Source organism: Perognathus longimembris, chromosome 5 (assembly GCF_023159225.1).
Source record: "Perognathus longimembris pacificus isolate PPM17 chromosome 5, ASM2315922v1, whole genome shotgun sequence".
NCBI lineage: Eukaryota > Metazoa > Chordata > Mammalia > Rodentia > Heteromyidae > Perognathus > Perognathus longimembris.
Genome location: NC_063165.1, coordinates 73,109,927 through 73,135,898, shown reverse-complemented (window position 1 = coordinate 73,135,898; position 25,972 = coordinate 73,109,927). Strand labels below are relative to the sequence as shown.

At 44.6% G+C, this 25,972-nt stretch overlaps 1 protein-coding gene and 1 long non-coding RNA gene across 3 annotated transcripts in view; one reads left to right on the top strand and one right to left on the bottom strand.

The window, feature by feature from the left end:
* Fndc3b (fibronectin type III domain containing 3B) overlaps nt 1-25,972 on the top strand; it is a 274,961-nt gene that overhangs the window by 198,771 nt on the left and 50,218 nt on the right. For both annotated transcript variants that reach the window (XM_048347104.1, XM_048347105.1), the window contains exons 10-13: nt 7,403-7,541; nt 10,607-10,660; nt 24,264-24,388; nt 25,452-25,626. In XM_048347104.1, coding sequence (XP_048203061.1) covers nt 7,403-7,541; nt 10,607-10,660; nt 24,264-24,388; nt 25,452-25,626 — 493 coding nt within the window. The remainder of the gene's footprint in view (nt 1-7,402; nt 7,542-10,606; nt 10,661-24,263; nt 24,389-25,451; nt 25,627-25,972) is intronic.
* Nucleotides 9,410-25,112, bottom strand: LOC125351978. The gene is made up of 3 exons (XR_007211071.1): nt 25,102-25,112; nt 17,453-17,456; nt 9,410-10,231 (listed from the first exon to the last, which is right to left on the bottom strand). It is a non-coding gene; the product is annotated as an uncharacterized LOC125351978 (long non-coding RNA).

The following is a 25,972-nucleotide window of genomic DNA, read 5'->3' as shown; positions in this document are numbered from 1 at the left end:
GGCACTGGCAGCTCACGCCTGTAGTCCCAGATACTCAGAAGGCTGAGATCTGAGGATCATAGTTTTGAATCCAGCCTGGGCAGGAAAATCCCTTTGAGACTCTTATCTCCAAGTAACCAGTAAAAAGCCAGAAAGGGAGCTGTGGCTCAAGTGGTAGAGTGCTGCCTTGAGCAAAAAAGCTCAGGACGGCTTTGGGCCCTGGGTTTAAGCCCTAGGAATGGCACAAAAGAAAAAAAACTTAAGGTGGTAATAAAACTAGCTTCAGGAATGCAGGTCAAATATACATGCAAACTTATTATAAATCTATGAGATACTGGGTAAACAAACATTTCTCTTTTTCTTGAAGTTGTTATAGTTTTTGAACAATTTGAAAGTAAAAAGCACTTTATGATGCAGAGCTGTTTGTTTGAACTTGTATACTAGTCTACCCATCCACTCTTCTATTAAGATATACCTTACTTGACACCAAAATTCTTTTTATGATGTAATAAGATTCTCAAAGTCTTTTTTTTTTTTTTTTTTGCCAGTCCTGGGCCTTGGACTCAGGGCCTGAGCACTGTCCCTGGCTTCTTTTTGCTCAAGGCTAGCACTCTGCCACTTGAGCCACAGCGCCACTTCTGGCCGTTTTCTGTATATGTGGTGCTGGGGAGTCGAACCCAGGGCCTCATGTATACGAGGCAAGCTCTCTTGCCACTAGGCCATATCCCCAGCCCCTCTCAAAGTCTTAATCTTAGGAATGCAAATGTTTATCACATAAAGGAGCCCCAAGTTATCATCTTAAATTTAAAGAGATACCTATAAGGCCTCAAACGGCTATGTGCAAATGCGTCCATTTCTGTAACTTCAAGGACTGACTGATTTCTGCCCCGCCCAGCTGTATAAGGAGCAGCTTTGTGCACTTCTGGAGTCTTCCTATTCGTAATTTGAAAGCATCACCCTGGAGCAAGCTCACAGAATCATGGAAGAAAACTGAAGTGTCTCTCTTAACATCACTAAATAGACTGACTACATTTTCCCTTCTACTACTTTTCTGAGGGGACAGGACTTAAACTCAGGGCCTTGCAACTCTGGCGTGGCTTTCTTGCTCACAGCTAGTACTCTACCACCTAAGCCTGGCTTCCAACCCAGCCTTTTACTGATAAGTTGGAGATGTCTTTATGGAGTATTGTAAACGTTTCTGCCCTCAAGCCACAGTCCTCCAGATCTAAGTCTCCTGAGTAGCTAGGATTACAGGGCTGAGACACCAAAGCCTAGCTCTTCTAATTCTTAGTACTTTACCTTTGGATTAAGAGCTACAGTAATCTTAAATGATGGCATGAAGTCTCAGGGCTTCTGCATTTATATTTGTTACTTCTGATTTTTTTTTTCTCCTCTGATTGATTATATCCTCTTCAAAGATTGCCATGTATCTTCATATAATGTTTGTCTTCATTTTCACCCACAGCCCCAGACACACACACACACACACACACACACACACACACACACACACACACACACCCCATTTTACTTTGCTAACATGGTCAGATGGACAGCTTTTGTCTTGGAAGTGGCAGATTGATTCTGTCATGGAATCTGGCCATTGCTTGATCAGTTGCTTGGCAAGAACAGCTCTGGTTTTGTTGTTCCTCCCTGGGTTTAGTAAAGCCACTGGGCAGGGAGGGAGGGTGGGGGGGTGGCTGGCTGGTGTTGCGAGATCTGCTGGCCATTTGAGCCAGAGTCTAACCTGCAAAATTACATCTTGAGATACTTCGAGTCTTCTTTGTTACTCTGCTAGTTTTGTGTGTCAGTGTTAACAAATCTACTCAACCCTGTCCCAGTAAGGAAGGAAACTAGATCCCTCTCTAATGTGTATACATTGATTGAATCATTTAGGTCTTCGGTCTTGGTGTAGAGTTTTATTGCAACTCTCATTTATTTACTTGTTAAATGGTCCTTACAGATGTTGCCTTTTTTGGTTTAATATTGATACTCTGTTGAAAAATAATTAACTCATAATTGTCAAAGTGTACCTAGTGCTTTTATAAAGGGTATTGTGCTATGTTTTATATAAAACCATTTATGCAAAAAGCTAGTATGCACGCATGTGTGTTACTGCAGACCAGTGTTTGGTAGGCAAGTGCTTTACCATTGAGCCACACCTCAGCCCTTGTTTTGCTTTACTTTTCAGATAGGGTCATAACACATTTTGCCTGGGCTGGGCCAGGGCCATGATCTTCCTACCTTCACTTTCACCATATTGGGATTGCAGGCATGTACCACTACACCTTGTTACTTGAGATGGGATCTTGCTAAGTTTGGGGTGTTTGGGGGTTTTTTTGGCCTGGGATGGCCTTGAACTATGATCTTGCCTCCCACATAGTGGAGATTATAGTCCTAAAACACCACACCCAAGCAAACATTTCTATTTTTATCAATCATGGGATAATTAGGAATTCACATGATGGAATGGATAGCAGTTTTCCAACTGTCAGCATAGGCAGTTTGTCAAAAGAAGTTGCCCGAAGTTGACATCATGTAATGACATTTCCCAGAAAAGTTATGTGATGAAATATTTCCAAAACTATGGTGGGCCAGCACAGTGCTGGGCTGTGCAGTGGGTGTTACTGGCCAGAAAGACATGGGGGAGAAAGCTGGAGGTGTGCTTGTGGAATCGCCAGAGACTAGTCCATGACACTGATCTCTGCTGAACACCAAAAAGCCTGGCTCAAGTGGTAGTGTGTCAGCTTTGTGCAAAAGAGGTAAGCAAGAGCATAAGGCTCTGAGTTTAAGCCCCAGCACTGGTAGACACACACACACACACACACACACACACACACACACACACACACACGCACGCACGATAATTATGCTGTATTGTTAGGAAAATATTTGCTTTTCTAGTGGTAAGAGCAAAAGAAACTCAACTGTTTGTTGATTTGTTCAACCCAAAACTTTGACTGTCTACCAATTTTCCTGCTACAGATAGTGTCTAGGGACAAACCGGTCATGTGGGAAATGCGGAACTTAAAATATAGCGTCATTTCCGAAGACTTGACCTTGCTTGTGCAAGTTCCTGGCGGGACTGTGCCTGGTTACTATTACAAATAGTTGCTGTATATTTACTGCACTATTTTAATTAGCAGGAAATTCTAGTATGCTAAGATCCTGTGTGAAATTGTATTCTATGCAACACACTTACTTTCCCAAATATAAATCTTGCTTTCTTTGCTGATGAAGTGTGTGTGTTTGTGTGTGTGTGTGTGTGTGTGTGTGTGTGTGTGTGTGTCAAAGCCAAAACGAGTCAGCACTGAGGCTTGAACTCAAGGCTTGGGTATGGTCCCTTAGCTTTTGTTTTCCCACTTAAGGCTGATGTTCTACCACTTGAGCCATACCTCCACTTGCCACTTTTTGGTAGCTAACTGGAGAAAAGAATCTCACAGAATGTACTGCCTAGGCTAGGTTTGAACTTCACTCTTTAGGTCTCAGACTTTGGAGTAGCTGGGATTATACATGTGAGACACTAGTACCTGGCTGCTGATGAATGTTTATGTGTGAGAAACAATGAACCCTAATTTAAGCAAACTATCACATTCGTGTGAATGTGTGTGTGTGTGTGTGTGTGTGTGTGTGTGTCCTTGAGCAAGCCAAACTTCATTTCTATCCTATGTTCTCCTTCTACATTCCCAGCCAACCATAACCTTTTCAGAATTAAGCACCACTCCTGTGTTCTGTAAGTTGCTCAGGATGGCCCTTCTTCCAGCCCTGGTACAGGCTAGCTCTGCCATTTGTGCTTTGCTTCTAATTCCAGTAGTCTTCTTTTAAAAGAGAATTTGACTAGGCCCGGGCTGCTTTCTCCTCAGACAACCTTTTCTGATTTTACCTTGCTGCCTGTTTTCCCTGTCCTGTGATCTAAATAGATTTCTGGGGTCTGTCATTTTTGTAGATATTGTAGACACAGCCTGGTTCTGTATATTTCTGCTTTTGTAGGGAATTAATTGCCCAGGGGTTGCAAGCAGGGATGCCTGCTTCCTGGAAGTACCGAGCCTACGTGGTAGACATGAGTGTGGGAAAGCTCAAAGGCAGCTGGGTGACAGTGGGGAGTGGTCAGTACCAAGGTGAAGTAGCTTCTGCCCTGTACAGAGGAATTGCTGCTGTCAGCCTTCTCCCATTCCCCACAGAACAAGAAAGAGAGCCAGATGTCATTGAACTTGCTGTTCTTAAGAGAAGCCAGAAGTTCTTTTTAAAAATGAAATCCCAACATTTTTTTAAAAATATGTAGACTTAAGTTTTCCTTTTCTACTGAAGAAAATTTGAGATGTAATCAAAAGTAGATAGCAGTTGAATAAGCTCTCCCACAGAGTTGAATACTTGCATTACCTCCCAGCCCCACACCTCCCACACTGATGATGTTGAGGTCCAGATGTTACATTTTTTACCCTATAATTTGAGTTACCACCAGCCTGTGCTCAACCAGAACAAATAACAAATCAACTCCTTGATGCCTTCAGAACTGAAGGCTCCCCCTTCTCTCCCCTTGTTCTTAAATGGAAGGTTTGCTGTGGTATTTGCTGTGATGGGAATGGAGATGATGTTTAGGTCATTATTTAAGCCACTGTTCTCAATGTTTTTGAGTGCATAGGTTTTCCTTCATCCCTAATTGTTTTTGTCCTGTAGTGATTTCCACACATCAGTTTGGCTGGGTCCTCAACCACATTGCTTAATATATTCCCTTGTGCTATGATTCCCAGGGAATCTGCCTTAATCTAAGCCAGATTCAGTTTTCCTGGCAGGACATTTCACCCAAAGCAGAATGGTCTCTTCCCTTTTATTTATTTATTTTCTTCTTAGAGATAAGGTCTCGCTATGGAACCCAGACTCACCTTGGATTTGCATCCTCCTGGCTTCATTTCCTGAGTGCTGGGATTACAGGTGTTAGCTGTTGCTCTGATGAGGAATGCTAGTGTCTGGTGGTCTTTTTGGGTGATGACCATTGTCTGTATCCTCTACTTCCTAGTTGGCTATAATATTTAAAGACACCTCCACTCCAACTTATGCATAGCTTGGGATCCATGTAATCTGTAAACCATCATTGGAAGAATTATGATCTATTAAAATTTAGGCTGGATTCCTGCCCAAGTCTGGAACATTCTGTGATTCATTTTAAGTAATTGACTCCCACTGAGCCTGTACGGACACATGGAAATGATCTTGCCAGATCTACCCTTTGGTTTTATGTTATCATATGCCGAAATTTTACTGAGTACAAAGAGAAGCATTTCCTACATAAGAGGCTGAGCAGAGACCAATGTAACAATAAATGGCATTTGTTTGTGTCAGATGTTAGGTCTCCCCATAACACAAAAAACATGTATGCACATGTTGTGTATTCAAAATTTAGATGCCTCTCTGTAGTACTTTTGATTCATGTGGCCTTTATGAATGTTTATTGGAAGAGTTGGGAGAAAAATGACTTTGCATGTCACACATAGAATTAAGGTATCTGTCTGTCTGTCTATCTAAGTTGTACTGGGGTTTGAACTCGGGGCCTAGGTGCTATCCCCTTAGCTTTTTCATTCAAAGCTGGTTCTCTACCACTTGAGCCACATTTCCACTTCTGGCTTTTTGTTGATTAAGTGGAGCTGAAAAGTCTTATAGACTTTTCCTGCCTAGGCTGACCTTGAGCCACAATCCTCAGATCTCAGCCTATTGAATAGGATTTCAGGCATGAGCTACCAATGCTTAACTCATGATGTATGTTATTATCTTAGCTGTTGTTCAAGCTCACTGAATAGAGGGAGCGGAAGTGGCTGTGGGCATTGAGCGGAGCCGATTGCAGGATGGGCAAGATGGGTAGGCAGTGTGGCGCATTGTAGCTAGCCACACCTGCTGAACAAAGTTGATCCAAGTGTTCTAGCAGTGTTTTCAGGATGTCTCCTTCATCTCTTGGAACTTCCTTCTATCTTCAGTGGAATAATGACTTCCCTGTGTCACAGAGAGGGTACTTTCAATAATTAAAGGTTTATTCCGTACTTGTAAGCTGAGTAGCTTCACCCTGCATGTTTTAATGGTATCAAGCCTTCTTCATACTCGTTTGAGAAGTGTGTTTTCAATTTTTACCAAATAATTTTCCATATAAAAGAAGTGGAAAGCTAGAAAGTATAGTGATGAAACTTAGTATAATGTTATTTGCGGTTGGAAAAGAGAAGGGTGATGTATATTCTGTCTTCACTGCTTCTCTTGAGAAACCAGGCACATGTGTTCAGTGTTGAACTAAGTGGTTTTAAAGTGGAAAACAAGCAGCTTTGCGCAAGTTTGCAAATAGTCACATGGATAAACTGTGCCTGAATACTGTATCTGTTGTATGAGAGAGACAGAGACAGAGACTTGGCTGGAGCAAACATGTTTATGTGTGAGCATCCATTCTTACCTAAATATGAACAATGTGTTCTGCCAGAATCTGTGGCTCCCACCTGTAATCCTAGCTCATCAAGGGGCTGAGATGTGAAGATCACAGTTCAAAGCCAGCCTGGACAGACAAACCCAAGGGGCTCTTATTTCCAATTAACCAGCAAGAAGCCAGAACTGGAGGTGCTCGCTTTAAGCAAAAATGCTAAGAAGGAGCCTGAGGCAATGAGTTCAAGCCCCATACTGGCGCACGTGCACGCGCACACACACACACACACATATACACACTCATACACACTCATACTCACACATGCATGCGCAAGTTATTTGAAAGATGCCATGTTCCATGCTTGTTCTTTATTGCTCTCCAGCCTGTGAACTGAGTCTTAAGCTTTTCTACCAACTTCTAGATTTCCTAGACAAAGTCAGAGAACAGCTTAATGGAATTTTAAACAAAGATATAGAGACCAATCTGGAGATTAAAGTTTCTTGTTCTTTCTTCTTTTTTTTTTTTTCTCATCCTGGGACTTGAACTCTGGGCCTGGGCCTGGGCACTGTCCCTGAGCTTTTTCCTCAAGGCTAGTGTTCTACCACTTGAGCCACAGTTTCACTTATAGCTTTTTGGTGGTTAATTTAAGATAAGAATCTTGCAGACTTTGCTGCTTAGACTGGCTTCAACCCACAATCCTCAGATCTCAGCCTCCTGGGTAGCAAGGATTACAGGTGTGAGCCTCTGACACCCAGCAGAATTATTTTCTTAATTAGAGAATTCCTTTCTAGTCAGTGGGCTGTGCTTGTTGTGAAGTGGGGTTGGGTGAAGCACATTTAAACACGGGCCAGTTGGGATGGTTGTGCCTGTGGTGCTTTCTACTGCGAGGTCAGGACTGGACCACCAGGTTAGAGCAAGAGTCACAGTGCTCCTGGCTCACCTACACCTGGCCAGGGGGCGGGGTGGGGACCAGAGCTGGGGACCTCAATCCCAGCTGCCCACATTGACTGTCTGTTCTCTTTCCAGGGTGTACGCCATGTACAATTCCGTGAAGGGATCGTGTTCGGAGCCAGTTAGCTTCACGACCCACAGCTGTGCCCCGGAATGCCCTTTCCCTCCCAAGCTGGCACACAGGAGCAAGAGTTCCCTCACCTTGCAGTGGAAGGTGGGTAGCCCAGACAGCGGAGAGCCATCCCCAGTCAGTTCAGCTGCGGCCATTGAAGGACCAGCTTCTGTTCTCCTAGAGCACGGGGCATTTCATATAGTCACAAGGCACAAGCACTTACTGTGATATCAAAAGTTGCCATTCTTAGAAGATGTGACGAAGGGTGGGAAGGGGACCTGCAGAATTCAGTTTTCATGGGAGATTATAGATCTTCTAAGATTAGAGCCAGTAAGTGATATCAATATTTGACATAACTAAATTCCCATACTTTCTTAGAGTTGATTTTATTTCAACAAATGTTCGAGAACTTCAGCATGCTATTTTTATCATGAAAAATGAAGAGAGGAAGTATGTGTATAGTTCCTATGGCTTCTTTCATAAGTGTCTCAAAATATTTAATGTGAAAAACTTCCCCGTGAAGCCCCAGTGGCTCAAGCCTATAATTCAACTTACTTGAGGATTGTGGTTCAGGCAGAAAAATTCAGCAGACTACATTTCTAAAGTAACTAGCAAAAACACAGGGCTGGGCTTGGATGCTGGTGGCTCATACCTGTAATCCTAGCTACTCGGGAGGCTCAGATCTCAGAACTGAGGTTTGATACCAGCCCAGGCAGGAAAGTCTATGAGAGACTCTTACCTCTAATTAACCCCCCCCCCAAAAAAAAAAAAGGAGTGGAGCTGTGGCTCAAAGTAGTAGAGTCCTAGCTTTAAGCAGAAAAGTCCAAGGACATTGCCTAGGCAATGAGTTCAAGCTCCCATGACTGATCAAAATAAAAATATGACTGGATACATGGATCAAGTGGTAGCACCATCCAAACAAGCAAGCCCAGCTCCAAGTAGGAAGCCCTGAATTTAAAAACAAATACCACTAGAAAAAGCAAAAGGAAGAAGGAAACGTCTCAGAATATATAGTTTCTAACCTATATTTAGACATTATTAGTTTTGGCTAATTAGTCTTTAGATGTGTAAGAATAATTGAAAGTCTAAATTATATAGTAAATCCTGTGAAATACAATATACTGGCTAAAAAAAGCAGAAATCCTATACCTTTAATGTGTGTCATTAGCTGGTTGAGTGTTTTTAAGAAACTAGATCACTCTCAACCTCGCTAATAATTTTTATGTTTTGAAATAGTTATAGTTATAGGTCAGCGGACACTAGGGTTCAGTAGGGATCTAGGGTGTGAGAGGTAAGTGTCTGGGAGATCAGCTGAAAGGAGCCATCAGTTGTGATCACATGGGCATCTCTGGGTCTTCGTGGGCGGGGTCGCCCCAATCCATAACCATGAGCCAGCACTCAGTGTATTGTTGGAACAGAGGCAAAGCGTGGATGGCTTAGAATCTGAACTATCTTATTTTCCTTTCTGGCTGCCAGGGATAATGCAGGTCAGTGATTTCCCACCTTGTCAGAGTTTTCACAAACAACTGGTCATCTTTGCTTAATACCTTGGTGAATATCCATGCATTTGAAAACACATGTTTACTGATACTTATAGAAATACATCTCATTCTTAAGGAAAGAATTTTAAAAATCTATTTATATTGAAAGAAACCTAAGCTCTTAAGCTTACCGGCGGGACTCCGGGGTCTTTTCAACCTAAAGTTGGGAATCACTGATACATGTTTTCTTTGCTTAATATCATACCTGGATAAAATTTAGGTCTCAAGCAGATAAGCAGCATGAAGAGTATTTGGTTGGGAATCAGAAATACATTCTTATCCTATTTGTTCATACCCAAGCATCAAAGTCCTAGATTTAATGCAGTTCTTATTGACATGTCCTGAGTTCATATTTTCTGATCATAGTACTTCAAGTAGTAGGCAGAGGACAAGGGACCTTCCATGGTAAACACACTAAGAGAACTAAAGGTCTATTGGCATCTATCGGAGGCGTTACTGTGGAGCCAGGAGTGAAATAGCGTGGGGCAGGCTATCACTGAAGAGTCTATTCCTGGAGTAGAGTCAACAAACCATCATCAAAGTAGTTTTTGGAAATGGATTCTTGTCATCTCTAGCCTGTCCTCTAGGCCACAAAAGCCTTGGGCTCCGAGTTTTAAGACTCAGGTGGTGTGACACAAAAGGAGAGAGAGGAGGGAGGAGGGCTTTAAATTTGATACTTAATCTGCTTTGTTAACAGCAGTCAAGGAAGAGTGACTGTTTATGGAGTGCTTCCCATAAAACCAGGTAGTTTCATAGGTGATGTAGAGACATTCACCCAGTTATTTATCACAAGCCATTATAAAATAAGAAGCTAGACACGGATATTAAGCAGCCAATCACAGACCCCCTTGGAAGGCAGATAGCCAGGCCCAGACTGGAACACAAGCTCGGGGAGGGGTCTGCCCACAGTTCTCCAGACTCTTGTTCTTTTCCAAAGGAAGAGTCAAGCCCAGACTGTGAAAGCAGAGCCTGAGTCTCTGCAGCTTTCCTTCTGCCCCGAGTCTTCTCCTGAGCATTGTGGTGTCCTCTGGGGCCCTTCTCACTGGTCTAATTCTGCAAAGCATCCTTTCCCAAAAGTTCTCCTGTTTGGTTTTCTCAACAAAATAGATCTCAAGAGAGGAAAGGAACTTCTTTCTACTAAATTAAAGATCACCTAGTCCCTGTCAATCTATGCAAAGGATCACCTTCTTCTTAGATGCCACATGTGACTTTCTAGTACTGACAACTCTGTATTACAAACATACAGACTTGCTTGTGGCCCCTAGACCCCAGCAAAGCTTGCATGTCTCAGTATGTTTTTAATCACTTGAGTTCCATGTGACAGAATCTTCAGCGTTTTGTCCCCTGAGGAAGTAGGAAAGCAGGGACCTCTGGGTGGAGGTGGCGGGAAGAGGCCATATGGCCATTTGTGGCATGGCTTACTGGTTGTGAATTGTGTCTTGGGGCTGAGCTGTACTGGAGCTGCTGTGGGGTGCCTATCTAGAGATACCAGGGGCTGCCTGTTGGGTGGGTGGGGTCTTGGAGAAAGAGCACGGGGATGTCACAAGCCCCATGCCGAAGCCATATTGGTAGCTCATGACTTGTCTGTGAACAGCTTTCTCCAATGTCATTTTGTTATTTTTTTAGGCTCCAATTGACAATGGTTCAAAAATCACCAACTACCTTTTAGAATGGGATGAGGTAAGCATATTTCCACATTCATCCATCGAAAACACCATTTCAAAAGTAAATTTGCTGAGCAAATACCATCATATGCTTTGAGAAGATATGTTAAAGGGGGGAGGAAGGGAATCGGAAGCACAAATAGTTACTAGTTACTGACCCTACAGAGGGAAAACAAGTTGATGTTGAACAATGAATTGCACATTAAAACCTAGTTCCCTGGTTTATTTATGAGCTAAGCTGTAGAAGATAGACTGTTAGCTATTTTGACTCCTTCGTCTATCATCAAGCATAAATTTGTATTAAATATGGACAGTTTTGTCAGTTTGACTACTTGATAGGTTTTGTTGTTGTTGGCTCTGTGAGGTGGTTTTGTTTTTATTGTTTTTCTGTGAACATGTTCATTTATGTGAACAGTGCATCTTGATCTGTGTGGTATTGATGAGGTAAGGCACTGGGAAATGTCTCGCTCTCCCTTTGGAGAAGGTGTTACCTGTTCCGTGCCATACGGCTGGTGAGCACTCACGTGGAAGAGAGGCACGGAGCCCCACTGGCCCTGGGCCTGAGCCCTGCTGCAGTCAGCCTTTCTGTCGTAGGTGCCAAGGCCCCAGAATGAAGTCTGCCATGCAGGCTCCCTGCCAGCACCTGCCCAGGCACCACCGGCACAGGCAGCAAATCCCAGGGCAGAGGAGGCCTTTGCTCTCTAAAAAGTAACTGTGCTCTTTTGTTCCTAGAGATTGAAACTCCATTCATTCATTCTCCCCTGCTTTTATTCTATCTCTCTATGGTAGATCAAACAGTGTAAGGATTTTTTTAAATTTAATTTTATTGTCAAGGTGATGTATAGAGAGGTTACAGTTATGTATGTAGCATACTGAGTACATTTGTTGTCAAACATTGTGTGGAGTTAGAGAAGAAACCCAAGTTAACTTGTCTTTGTAACTTAACTGGGAGTGAGGGGGGATGAAAAATCCAAAGTATAAGTTTAAACAAAAAGTGACAACTTGATCCATTCTTCTACTGAGGGGCATCTGGGTTGGTTCCATATTTTAGCAATGTAAGTTGTGCTGGAGTGAACATAGTTGATCATATGTACATAGCTATTGAGCTACTGTGATCATCTGCTAGAACTATCCTAGACATATCCTAATTATCACCAATAAGGGAAACTTTATCTTCCCCATGGTTTAGCCCCGGCTGTCACTGTATTTGATTCTGCCACCCTGGGTATTCTATGTATGTTTTTCTGAATCAAGGAAGGGAAGGGGAACATCAAAATGGTAAGACAAAGGGTAAAAAGCAAACCAGTTCAACAGCAATACTTACAAGACAATATGTTGTAAACCAACTGTACAAGGGGGGTGGGGGGAATTAGGATGGAAGGTGGGGGAAAAGTGAGGGAGCAGGTAACAAGTTTGACCAGCAGTGTACTCACTACCTTACGTATGTAACTGTAACCCCTCTGTACATCACCTTCAGAATAAAAATTAGAATTTAAAAAAGTGACAACTATCATAGAAAAATTTTACAACAGAATGCAAGAAGGATATTAACATGAGTATATATACATTTATACTCAAGCAAAATTGACTCTAGTATGGTATGTGCTAGGGAAAAAATGAATACTAGGAAGCGGAAATGTGTTTGTCGGGGAGGGCGGGGGATCATTGGGAGGGGAAGGGTGGGTGAACAGTTGCAGTACTCAGTGTGCATGTGTGAAAATGGAACCAGGTAACTTGAGGGGGCAGGTGGGACTGGGAGCGATGGAGAGAATGATGGGGTGATGCACTGCACTCATAAACTGACATGTGGAATTGAACTCCTTTGTACAATTACTTTAAGATTACAAACAGAGGATGTAAAAGAAGAATTTAAGGGAAAGAACTGGATGGAATTGTCAAGACAGGGTTTTGATACAGGATGTGGCCCTGGTTTTCTATAGAATCTTCTTCTCTTCCCCTCACCCCCACCCCCAGCTGCATCTGAGCAGCTTGACTTCCAGGTTCGGAAAGACAGTGATCCATTGTTGTCAGAATGCTTATGAATAGCTGATTCTTACAGATAGGCCAAATCTCAAACATCCCCAGGACACTACCTATGAGGTGGATTTCATTTGAAAGGGCTTTGGTTATCAAAGTGAAAGCTCCTCTGTAGCTTTCTTAGGTGGTTACAGAAAGTCAAGTGGTTCTGGAATGGAGCTGTCATAATCTCCTCTTCGCCTCCTCCAGGAGAGTGCAAGCTCAGTGCAACTCTCCTTTTATGTGTTCACTTGTATTGACTTATTTTTTTGTTGTTCATGTCTTGGTGTTTTCTATCAAGATAAACTACTAACAAAAAAGAGGTGTGTGTGTGTGTGTGTGTGTGTGCGTGTGTGTGTGTGTGTGTGTGTGTGCTTGGACTCAGGGCCAGGACACTGTTCTGTTTCATATACACATACACACATATAACCATATTTTTTTTCCTTTTTGCTGAAGGCTAGTACTCCATTGAGCTATAGCTCCACTTCTGGCTTTTGGGTGGTGTGTTGAAGAAAACAGACTCACAGCTTTGAACTATTAATCCTCAGATCTCAGCCTCATGACTAGCTAGAACTACAGGCATGAGCCACCAGTGCCTGGCTATTCAGTACTTTATTTGCTTTATATCTTATTTCTCTTAGTCCATTTAAAAAGACTACAAACAATGATTTTTATTGAGTTTCCTGGCATTGCGAATAGATACAAACATGACAGGGTCATTTCCGCTTATCCCATGATTTTGGAAGTGAAATTTCTGATAAGCAGTCTGGCAGTGTGTGAGTCTAAACTTGAGTGTCAGTGGTGGGGTGGGGAGTCGGTAGCCCCCTGAGTGCAGTGGGCTCGTGTTGGTCGCTGTCTTCCACAGTCTCGTGTTACCCAGACATTGGCTGCTAGAAAGGAAATAAAAAGTTCAAACAGCACCTGGCTTGCAGAAAGTGTGGCTCCACGAGGCCCTGGCTCTGAAACCTTCTGTTGGTAGATTCTGGAGTGGGGTGCTCCTGGTTCCAGATGCTGACCTGAGTTCAACACTGCTGGGGGCAGAGAACAGGGAAGGGGTGTTGTCTCCCCAGAACCAGAGCTCCAAGGATAGCTGCCCTAGGCACACCCCTCCAGCCTCTCTGTTGAGTAGTAACTATAACAACACACTTAGGGTACTTAAGGGTCGTGAGGTGCCTGAGATGAACATAGGTGAGCTCAAAGGAGGTCACACTCAGGAGACGTGCTCACCCATCTCTCCACCACTCTGAGAGTCATAACTTTGAGATACGATTGTCCTATCCCCATGTCTGTCAGCGCTCAGCCTAGGTGTCTTCTGCGCTCCCAGATTTTTATTGAAGTATCACAGTCCTGGTTAGAGTTTATGCTTTTGCTCAATTTGTAATCACTACAGTGAGATGGTGTATAGAAAGGTTGGGAAGTATTGGTACAACAGCATAGGGCAGGGCATCTAACACAGCTTTAGAACTTCCCAGGAAAAACATGAATAAGAACAAAGGAGCAGCCACTTTTATATCTGCTAAGATCCACAGTGCTCCCATGAGCTAACCTTTGAAAGATCCATTTTGGGCAGGAGTTAACCACATGGGTATCTCCTAAGAACCAGGGCAGATGTGGCCCAAGACTGGAGGACAGAAACGCAGGCATGGTCCAGAGCAGCAGGAGGTTGAAGTGCCATTGCACATTCAAGTTCATTGTCATAGAATCCACATGAGGTTTCTCTGGATGGCTTCATCAGAGTTAGCTCCCTGTTCTTCACTAATAACGAGACAGATAGCCCCTTAGTGGAGTAAGTGACTATGAAATAATCAAGAGCAACTAAAATTGCAGCTTTCAAGCGTCCTTCGCTTCTCAGCTGTGGTCTCAGTTTTCCTTATCACCTGCCACAGGTCATTTGGGATGACCTGAGATGGTAGCTGGCCAAGGACCCATGCTGGAATGGCTGTGATAAGTCTTAGGATTCACGGCTTTGGTGATTGAGAATGGGCCCTGCCCTGCTGCTGTCCTCCTGCCTCTGATTCCTCCGTTAGGTGACTCCCTGCTACAAGCAGAAAGGACCTGGCACTTGTGAGGTGGGTGCTCTTAATTGAGTCATGCCCCCGGTCCCAGAAGGTTCACTTTTAAGAAATCTTTCTACTTACTGTGAGAGAGAGAGAGAGAGAGAGAGAGAGTGAGAGAGTGTGTGTGTGTGTGTACACAAGCCACATGTACTGTGGTTTGAATGTACGGCCTCACACACTTGCTTGCTTTCTCAAAGCTGGCAACTTGACCACTTGAGTCCCGCCTCCACTTCCTGCTTTTTGCTAGTTAAGTGGAGATAATAAGAGTCTCATAGACTTTTCTGCCCAAGCTGGCTTCAAACCTTCATCCTTGGTTCTCAACCTCTTGAGGAGGTAGGATTGCAGGCACCCAGCTGTTTATTGGTTGTTGAATATTGATATTTCTGATTGCAGTGTGACCTCCATGTTTATTTTAATCCATCAGTAATCAAAATGGCAGAAGGCAACCAGGAACTGCTGCTGGTTTGTTTCTGCCATGTTTCAGCATTGTGCCTATTAGCTGTCAGAGTTCCCTCCTACCTGGGCCCTGGCCCCTGTTGGAAGACTGTCCAGCTCTCTTGCCCTTATGCTGCTTCTAGCTGAGCTCCTTGACGCATGTTAGAATCTAGTAGAGCAGGAGCTTTAGAGGACCCAGGGGCCACCAAGGTAGGGAAGAACTTGGGGAAAAAAGGGACAGCCATTGCATGGGCTCTCTCGTAATTGTCTGCTCAGTCTGTGTTGAGGTTCCCAAATAGATGATCATCTTTCTTCTGTGAAAACTTGGGGCGGGGGAAGATAACTTCCTGGACACATAGGAACTTACCTTTCCATTTTGTGGCAGAGGGGAGGGGGAGCTTACAAGTTTTACTCTAAAATATTTTCATTAATTGTGCCAGGCAAATGTAGTAATGTTTCAGCCAGTCACTCAGAGCAAAGCCTAAGTCTCCAAGATGGTGCTATGAGCATGTGCCATGGATTCATGGTGATGCTGTTTAACCAGTGATGCGGTGTTTATCCACAGAGGCCCAGATTAGTGTCTGTGTGGTCTGTGTAGTCTCTCACTGGCTATGGGGACCTCACACAAGCAACTGGGCCTCTGAGCCTCAGTCTACCCACCTGCAACACTATGCAAGTTATCTCACAAGTTTGTCAAGGCTGCTAAGTTTAATCGGGCAGATAGCAGATGCTCTGTGTTTTGATTCGAGTGCCCATCAGCAGACGTTAAGATGGTGAGGTAGGAAGTCAACAATTAAGACTGTATGAAGAGAGTCTGACAGGAGGAATTAAAGCAGGAGCCCCGAGGCTCACGTTATGGGTTTGAACTAAACAGAAACTGATTACCAGTGCTGTCCATAGATGTAAATATGCCATTAGCATAACTTCCTGCCATGACATGTAGGAGATGTGTGGAAGATCCAGGAAGAAGAAAAGTCACTTTGTGAGAATAAGATGAGTGCGGTTCTCTAGGATCTCCATGACTCAGCTGGCCCAGAAAGGAAGTTCACATCTGGTTTCCTGGTGACTAATGAGCCAACACAGCTGTGAAACTAAGAACAACCTAACCACAGAAATGAAGGCAAACAGCATGAAGTCACATGACATAAAAGGCCAACAGCAGAGAAAGCCTGAGACAGCAGGCCATACCTGGTAATTCTGCTGTAAAAACTTCCTGGACCGGTTGCCATCCCCATAGGGAAGCTTCTACAATACCTGATTCTAGAGCCTCTAGGTGAGCTCATGGAAAAACTGAGCTTGTTCCACAGGAGGAGGTTGGTAGCTTGGTTATCGGTCAGGCTTATTAGTTATCAGGTTATCAGTGTAAGCGTGAGTGTTGGCACCTGGTATGGCTAATCTCTCAGTGTTTCTTGTCACGGGTGGACATGCACAGGGCTTTCTGTTGTGATGACTGGCATGCTGGGAATGCAGAAGCGGAGCATTAGCAAGCAGGAAAGACTGACCAGGAGCCAGGCCCGGAACCCGATGGACGCTGTCTCCCCAGCAGGCCACACTGCCTTAGGTTGAACAGTGTGTTGGTTCAATGAAGAACACTGGAAAGGCTGCTTTCCATTCTGTGCCCCAGCATCAGCACCTGGCTGGAATGGAGACGGAAGCTGGTGCTTGTGGAGGCTGTCCACTAGGAACACCAGTGTCCTAGGCTGGAAATGTGACCTGGTATGCAGGCCGTGTTTGGCAGTGTCACTTCCAAGGGTGGATTTCTAGAACCAGGGGAAAGGGAAGGGAAGCCAGTCCAGACCCCACAGCAGTCAAGAGGAGCCCCCTCTTTGAGAGTGGGGTGCTTCTGTCTAAGATGGAATCATAAAAAACTCGTGTTGGTCCCTGGCACCCAGTAGTTTGATTCTTGTGTTTGTCATGTCTGCCGGTTGCCAGCTGGGCGGCAGCCGCCGTGGGCTGTGGCTGGTGGAATGGCCCAGGTAGCTTGTCCCATTACCTACTTGATCCTCTGCCTTTCCCTGAGACCCACTGATCCTACCAAAGCTCTTCTCCCCAAATGAACCCTAATATTTGGAGACACAGATAGGAAAGTTACGGCCAGCTTTTTTCAGTCCCACCTGATGATTCTCCCAGAAAGAATACAGTTAGTATCCCAGAGGATGAAATGTTACTTCATGACACACAACCACAGGCCACTTCACCCACTTCTTCGCCAGTGTGCCTCTTTACTAAGGCATCCCTGAGGAGGAGAGTGAGGTTTGGCACAGGAATCTTTGAGTCCACCCACATGTAGTACACCCCACCTTACTGTTACAAACCCTATCTTATATATAGCTAGCTGACCACACGCACACAGTATTTATCTTTGATGTTGCCTGGGTTTGGCCAGTACTGGAACAACTTCTAAATATAGACAGAGAAGCCGACTAAATCTTACAACCTGGCCAGAGTTCAGTTGGCCAGTATAACTTTTTTTTAATTGTAAAAGTGATGTACAGAGGGGTACAGTTACATAAGTCAGGTAATGAGTACATTTCTTTTTGAATAGTGTCACCCTCTCCCTCATTTTCTCCCATGTTCCCTCCTCCCCTTTATTTTTCATTTGGTTTAACATTGCGTTTCTGACAAGTTGATCTATGCCATCAGAAAGTGTGTCCAGCCCAGAATCACTTTGCCCATGTCTGGATCTAGCAGTCTCGGGCCATAGGCACAGTCACGATAACTGGTAACCAGATTTGTTTCTCAGGTAGGAATCTGTCCTGACAAGTGCAGCTCAGAAAGGCAGCTCTTCCTAGAACACCCCGTAAGAGAGGGAAGTCTCTGGAAAGAGAACACAGGTTAAGAAAACACCCTGCAACACAGAAAGTATGCTAGCATATGGCCAAAGCAAGCTGGCTTACCTGTATTCTAGCAGTCTGATGTTGCCTTTCTGTGTGTGTGTGTGTGTACGTACGTGCACATGTGCACACCAGTGGTGAAGGTGTTATAAATAGGAACAGGGGATCCGTTTCAATTTATTAATTTTAATTCAATTGAACATAGCAGTCAGCATCACCTACTGGTGCCAGTAAGTGTTAGAAATAGCCACTCTCAGCATTGTGGGTGCCAATAATTGGCATTGTTAGCCAGGGTAACACAGCCCCAAAGTCTGAAGAACTATGCTAGTAGGAAGATACGGCATAGAATTCTGTGTACTTTTATTTATAGTACTGGTCATGAAAGTGGTAAGTTCCTCAATGAAAACCCAGCTCTATAGATAATTCATCCTCCCATGTACTGAAGACAGTTATCAGGATGACACAGACTTGAAAATGCTTTTTTTAATAAGGAATATAAAGTTCCTTTTTAAAAAATTACTTCATCAGTTTAATTTTTGACTATAGATAGAAAGAATTAAGAAAACAGTTAAGTAATAAAGGGGTAAAGGAAAAAATAGAAAAATTCTTTAAAACAGTTAAAAATCTTTCATGTTTATTATTTATCCTCAAATTTTACTTCAAAGTGATACAATGTATGTGTATGAAAATTGAGTGAAACCTATTTAGATAATTAATGCACACTAATATTAGAATACGGCATAGTGTTTAAGGCTTTCCCCCGCTTTGAGACAAAAGATCCTTGTCCCTGAATCCAGTGTCACACCTTAAGTGTTTCCAGAGATCACTCTTGAGATGTAAGCATATAAGAGTATCCATTTTAAATGCTTTCCAAGCTCCGTTCCCTCACCCCTGCCTGTCCAGGACTGGACCCTTGTGTGCTTGGAGGCTGTTGGCGATTCTTCAGGATGTAGCAGGACCTCTACAGGACCTAGGACAGCATTGGACTGTCATGCGTAGGATCCTGAGCAAATGTGTGAGCCCTCTGAGAAGTAAACAAGCATGAGGGCTTCATCCTTGGATGCAGGGGTGCAGGTGCTGATAGTGCACCATGATCTGTGTCACAAGGCTGCAATTCTCCCTCAAAGATGGCGACTGCCTTTCGTAGGTACATCCATCGTGACAAAGAGGGCCCTGCTTGCCTCAATTCAGGAAAATGACATGTGTAGCTTGGGCCAGGTGAATCCTGGACAAGTAGACTTGCGATGAGAGTAGGGAATGTAAAGAAAGCTGAATAGTGGGGTCTGACGTAGATAATACACAGTAGAGAAAGGCAAAACTCAGGAATGGGATGGATGGGTCTCACAGTCATGAACATAAGACCGGCAATTCTGAGATCTGTTGTTGTTGTCATCGTCTGTCATGGGCCTTGAACTCAGGACCTCTCGGCTGCCCTTGAGTGCTTCTGCCCAAGGCTAGCATTCTACCACTTTGAGCCACAGTTCCACTTCCAGTTTTCTGGTGGTTAATTGGAGATAAGAGTCTCTGGGATTTTTCCTGCCCAGGCTGGCTTTGAACCACGATCCTCAGATCTCGGCCTCCTGAGTAGCAAGAATTACAGTTGTGAGCCACCAGAGCCTGGCTAATTCTGAGAATTTTTTTTCCCCCCCTGGAGAGCAGTTTTGAGCAGGAGAGGACAGCACCTTGAGTCCTGGTCAGGAAGCAGTTCTCGGGGGATCAAGTGGAGGATTAGATGAGCGAAGCTGGGGTCTTGAGGAACCCTCAAGCCTGGAAAATGAGCCAGGCCTGGTGCATAATGCTTTCTCCTGTGCCAAATCAAGCACCTGGAGGCTTATCTGCATGCGCTTGGTTTGTGCTCCAAGATTTCTCCACATTCTACAAAGATTAACCTTGCCCTGGAGTGAACTCGGGGCAAGCTGTGCAAACAAGCATTTGGGCATGCCCAAGACTATGAAGTGGAAACAAGCCAGCAAACCCTGAAGTCAGCCTCCCCGCCCCCCTTTTTTTGTTGCTCCCAGGCCCAGTCTAGTTAGGTCTGAACCAAGCTGGGATTTAGATCAATTTGTGTCATCTTAGGTCAGTAACCTAATGGCCAGGCCTCCCGCGAGTGACCAGAACTCGGCTGTGGTCTCCTCGTGGGTTTTCCTAATTGAGCTGTTTCCTTCTTTCTAAGAATGGGAACCCCAGAGCTCATCCTAGGATTCTCACGCCCTTGTCTACCAGCCCTGCTGGGTGGCAGTGAGTAGACCGGGAGGCGGCGGCAGGGGGCTGCTGGGATCTCTCTTGGGTACTAGCCACCTCCTGTGCCCGCCCTTTGTACCCATCAGCTCGTCCCTTCCTCTTTCTGACACACGAGTGACCTGGCAGCAGTCAGAATGAGGCCTGGCCATGACTGGCCCTGCTCTGCGGGCTTGACCAGATCGTTGGTGACAGCAGACCTTAAGAGTGGCAGCATGTTGCCCCTTTCAGTTAAAGCCCAGGTTTAGTGGAGAACTTGGCCCAAGGCTGACTTCAGGTTATTGAAACGTAAGATTCCTAGGTTAAGCTAAGTATCTCAGTAATCCTATGTGGTTTACAATACGTTTTATGAGAAGGAGGAGTATGCCATCCATCATAATCTCTCACATTGCTTTAGAGCCACACTACATGTGTTAAATGTCAAAGCGAAGATTTGCCACCCAGGAAGCTTTGCCAACAGTATCAGCTTGAACATACTTAGTTTCTGTTGAACATTGATAAACTTTCACATTATCAGTCAGTTCATGTGACTCTTTTAATCTTCCACAGCATTCTCTTTTATTTTTTCTACACTGATTGTCAAGAGTAGCCAGGCAGTCTTTTATTTGTAAATACTATCTGTCAGCCGGGAACTATTGGCTCATGCCTGAAGTCCTAGCTACTCAGGAGGCTGAGGATCATAGTAAGAAGCCAGCTTGGGGAGAAAAGTCTGTGAGATTCTTATCTCCAATCTAGTAAAAAGTTGGAACTAGAGGTGTGGTTCACATAGTGAGCACCAGCCTTGAGCAAAAAAAAAAACAAGCAAGGGAGGAGGTAATAAGTTGGATAAGAAATGTACTCACGGGCTGGGGATATAGCCTAGTGGCAAGAGTGCCTGCCTCGGATACACGAGGCCCTAGGTTCGATTCCCCAGCACCACATATACAGAAAATGGCCAGAAGCGGCGCTGTGGCTCAAGTGGCAGAGTGCTAGCCTTGAGCGGGAAGAAGCCAGGGACAGTGCTCAGGCCCTGAGTCCAAGGCCCAGGACTGGCCAAAAAAAAAAAAAAGAAGAAATGTACTCACTCCCTTACTGTAACTGAAACTGTAACCCCTCTGTACATCACTTTGATAATAAATAAATAATTATTTTAAAAGCCAAGCAAGAGTGTGAGGCCCAAGTTCAGGCCTCAGTAATGGCATGTAGTTACGCACGCACAAGCACACGTGCACACACACACAAAACATAACAATATTTTTCTTTCTATGTGTCCCATTCAGATTAAACTCCATCCCCTACATGAATCTTTTCTCATGTGTGAGACATTTTGTTAACCTGCTTTCTGTTGTTTTTGTTTATTCTCAATGACTTCTAAAAACTTGCCCACAAGGTTTAAGTCTATAAAATATTGTACTTACCTACTTAGACACTACAGACATTGTTCCTAAAGTTCTATTCCAAATTTCCCATGACTCTGGATCTTTCTACATGTTCCTAAGTTTCAGGCATACAGTAGTGTATCTCCGAAGGGTTAAGATGGGAAATTCAACATAAATTTAGTTGGAGCAATTATTCGGGATACTGGAGTAGAACTGTTTTGTTTTAGTTTGGTTTGGTTTTGATCATGGGGTTTGAACTCAGGGCCTGGGCACTGTCCCTGGCCCTCTTTTTGCCCAAGGCTAGAGCTCTACCATTTTGAGCCAGCAGCACCACTTCTGGTTTTCTGGTGGTTAATTGGAGATGAGTCTCATGGACTTTCTTGCCTAGACTGGCTTTGAACCGCAATTCTCAGATCTCAGCCTCCTGAGTAGCTAGGATTGCAAGTGTGAGCCACCAGTGCCCGGCTAGTAGAATTGTGTTTAAAAATAAGCAGTATAGAAAAATGCTTTGAAGGTCTTGCAATTCTTCTTCCTGGATTCTTGAGTGAGTACCACTCTTAAAGTAAAAGTCTACTTTCCTGCTCTTGGTGTCTCTCCACTTTTTCTTATTTAGGCCATAGGTAGTCTGGGTTTTACAGTATAAAAGCCAGTGAACCTAGTAAGAAAATTCCATCTTTATTTCCTGGCCATAGTTCTAAGCACCAGAAATGGGCCATGGAGATAAAACAAAGAAGTAGGGAAAATTAAGCATTGAGGAGGAGCCAGCATAGGTTTGGGAAGGGAGAATAGTTTCTGCTGCGTTCAGAAATAGAGGAGGAATAAAAGTAGACCTTGCTTCAGCCTGGAATGGATGCAAACACACCAGGTGTCATGTGGAGTGTAATCAGACACTGGTGCTAATCATGCAAATCTACGCACACAAAAAATTGCCTCTGAATAAATCAGTGGCATCAACCTTAGCATTCAAGGTTAAATAAGTATGCAGTGGCCTTGTTCAGGTAGCAATGGAGAATCCTCAGTGTTCCCATAGTTTTCTTACTCTCACCTCTCAGTCAAGGCACATTGAACCCTGACAAAAAGAGCTTTGGGAGGGCTTGAAGACTTCCGCTGCCTTTACTGGCAAAGGTTGTGTGTGCTTTTCCTCATGAGGAGATGGAATTGGGTGATGAGCAGGACTGTGATCTGGTTGTTTCTAGTCTATTGATCAAGCTGGCTGTGTACATGTGTTTTATTTTGAGTTGCACATCCCTTCAAGCGTACTCCAGTGATAAACATTTGGAAACCTGCTTAGGGATGTTTAGATTTGCCGAGTGGGAAGAATGTGCTTACTTTGGTTCTTTATAAAATACGCTGAGAACTTCTAACGTATTCCTGAAGGTCCAAGGAGTGAATGGTGAGAAGGCCGAGGCCTGCCCTTCCCATTGTCGGCTGTGATTCGCTGTGGCCTGAGCAGAGATAAGTTAAATGATGTGATGGATTGTGGCAGGAAATTTTCTCCTAGCACATGGCTAACATGACAATTCCATGCCTCTTGGCATTGTGTAACATAGCAGATACCCTACTGGGTTTCTTTTTCTCGTAAGTAATTTGAGTATCTTGGAAAGATGTCATTAAAAATAAAATATTTGTTTTATAAGAGGCTTAGAATGACTGCAGCACACCTAAATGAGTTCTGCCAACATTCAGAATGTTTGCGAGGCACCAGTTCATTTCTTCAAGTATTGATTGGGCACCAAGTCTTGTAAAACACAGTCAGGAGGAAAGCAGGTGTGAGTCAGGTGATGCAGGCACGTGGGAGTATTCAGGGGCCAGTGAGCAAACGGCCGGGTGTCACTGGAATGTGTGGGGCAGGGCTGGCCAGGGCCACAGTGGAGCCAGGAGACACATCCAGCAGGCCCCGCAGCTGCACGGGCCTGTCCTCAGCACACGGAGGTCATGGAAAGACCAAGCTAGCCCTCCCCGTGGCTGCAGTGGGCACCCACCCAAGTGAGAAAGGGGGCCTTAGAAATGGTGATTCTTACATGAAGCATACTTTGCTCCTGAAAGGACTTTATAGATATATGACAAGTGTAGCCGGGCACTGGTGGCTCACACCTGTCATCCTAGCTACTCACGAGGCTGAAATCTGAGAATCAAGGTTCAAAGCCAGCCCAGGAGACTTATCTCTAACCTGCAAGGACCTGGAAGTAGAAGTGTGGCTCAAGTGGTAGAGCACCAGCTTTGAGTAGAAAAAAATGCAAGAGCGTGAGGCCCTGAGTTCAAGCGCCAGTACCAGCACCATAAAAAAAGAATAAGTGAAAGAAAGAAATCCAAGTACCTGTGGACGCGGAACTTTGTGTGCCACCTTCTTTATGTTAAGGATGAGATTTTACCCTGAAGGTCTTTCTATGCAACATGGATCCCTTTGTGTAAACTTTCCTTCTGTTGGCTGTGTTCATTCGAACTAGGAAGTTAAATAATTGTTTTATATTGCTCCTTCATTTTCTTTGTTCCCCCTCCCCAAAGAATTGCATGCATATGGCGATGTCAGAACCAGACTATTAATTTGTCCAAGGAGGATGCATTGATGATCATTTTTAGTTTTCAAGGGATTGTATCAATGCGACAAGTCTAACAAGAGGTACGCGGTGCTGAGGGCAGAAGGAAGACCTTGCATGCGTTGTCTTCCTATTTCCTTACAGGGAAAAAGGAACAGTGGGTTCCGACAGTGCTACTTTGGGAGTCAGAAGCACTGCAAGCTGAGCAAGCTTTGCCCGGCCGTGGGCTACACGTTCCGGTTGGCCGCTCGCAATGACATCGGCACCAGGTACGACGCTGGCTTCTCGCCTCGCCCTTCAACATGGGGGCCGTGTTTCTGGGCCCCCCCTCACATTGCCAGAAGGCTTGAGGAAGCCTGCTGCCCCCAGGTTCTCTGCCAGGAAACCCTCCTTAAGTGGGAAAGACCTGCAGAGGGGATAAAGCCACTGGCCCTTTGGTGGCCTTCTGTAAAGGCCCATTAGGGGGTCTCTGAGAACCGAGCTGAAAGCCATGATGCAGCTTTTGAAAGCAACCCTGTCAGAGCGTGAGTGCTTCAGATCTTACTCGTTTTTATTTCCAAACTCTATAGAAAGCTTGCTTTTCCGTTCCCTTTTCTGGTTGTGTGTGGGGGTGCTGGGCTCGCCATAGTTCTCAAGCCCCTGGGTAGATATCCCAGGGTGGAGGGGCTCTGGGCTTCGGGAGAGGGGCGAGCAGGTGTGTAGCTAGGTGTTCCATGGCGAGGGAGGCTTTGAAAAGGCTGCCTTTCGCCTTTCCATCACCCTTGCTGGTGACTCACAATTAAGGAGTGTTTTCTTCTATCACTGCTTATGCAAACATTCCCCATAAAGAGGCAGCCCACCAGTGGCCACCCACCTTCTTTCCAGCCTGTAGAACCTCTTCCTCTCCAGCTCCGGAATTTAACAGAAGTACTTGTCCAGCCATGGTGTTGACTATGTGCTAGAGCTCCCCGAATAAAAAGGCATGTGAAATTGGAGGATGCACATACTTTGGACAAGCAACATTGTATCTATTTGCAAAACACTGGATTTCATCAATAGACAATTCTTTGTTCTCACACTGATTTTCAAGACTGATAGTCTTAGCTTGATACACAAGGTTCTTTGCTGTTCTTTCTGTCTCATAACTTTGAAGGGGAAAGGTATATACATACAAATATATAAGTGTATATATGTACATACACACATACACATCTCCAGTAAGTTTGTATGTTTTTCTAAGAATGAACTCTAGGTGGCGATAGAGGAGAGGGAAAGTCACAGGTCCCTTGTCTGCCCCTTTCTCTCCCTCCCTGCCCAGTGTGTGGGCGACTCACTGTGTTCATTTCTCTCCAGTGGCTATAGCCAGGAGGTGGTGTGCTATACCTTGGGGAACATCCCGCAGATGCCCTCTGCACCAAGACTTGTTCGGGCTGGCGTCACATGGGTCACGTTGCAGTGGAACAAGCCCGAAGGCTGTTCGCCAGAGGAAGTCATTACCTACACCCTGGAAATCCAGGAGGATGAACACGTAAGGTTTACAGATCGTGTGGTGTAAGACAGCATTGTGCTAGCCCTCGGGAAATGTTGCTAGTGAGCCACGTGCCAGATCACCACATGAGCCAAGGCGACCCTGTGCTTCCCCGTCTCCGTAAATGGCGGCCCCTCCTTATAGCTGGGGAGGCCAAGAATCCATGAATGCATCTTTGACTCTGTATATAATTAGCAAGTCTCATCAGTCTTCATTAAATTCTTCAGTAGCCAGGTGCTAATAGCTCACTCCTATAATCCCAGAGGCTGAGAACCGAGGATCCTGATTCAATCAGCTGGGGCTGACAAATCCTCAAACTCTTCATTATAATTAAAAAAAGCCCAAA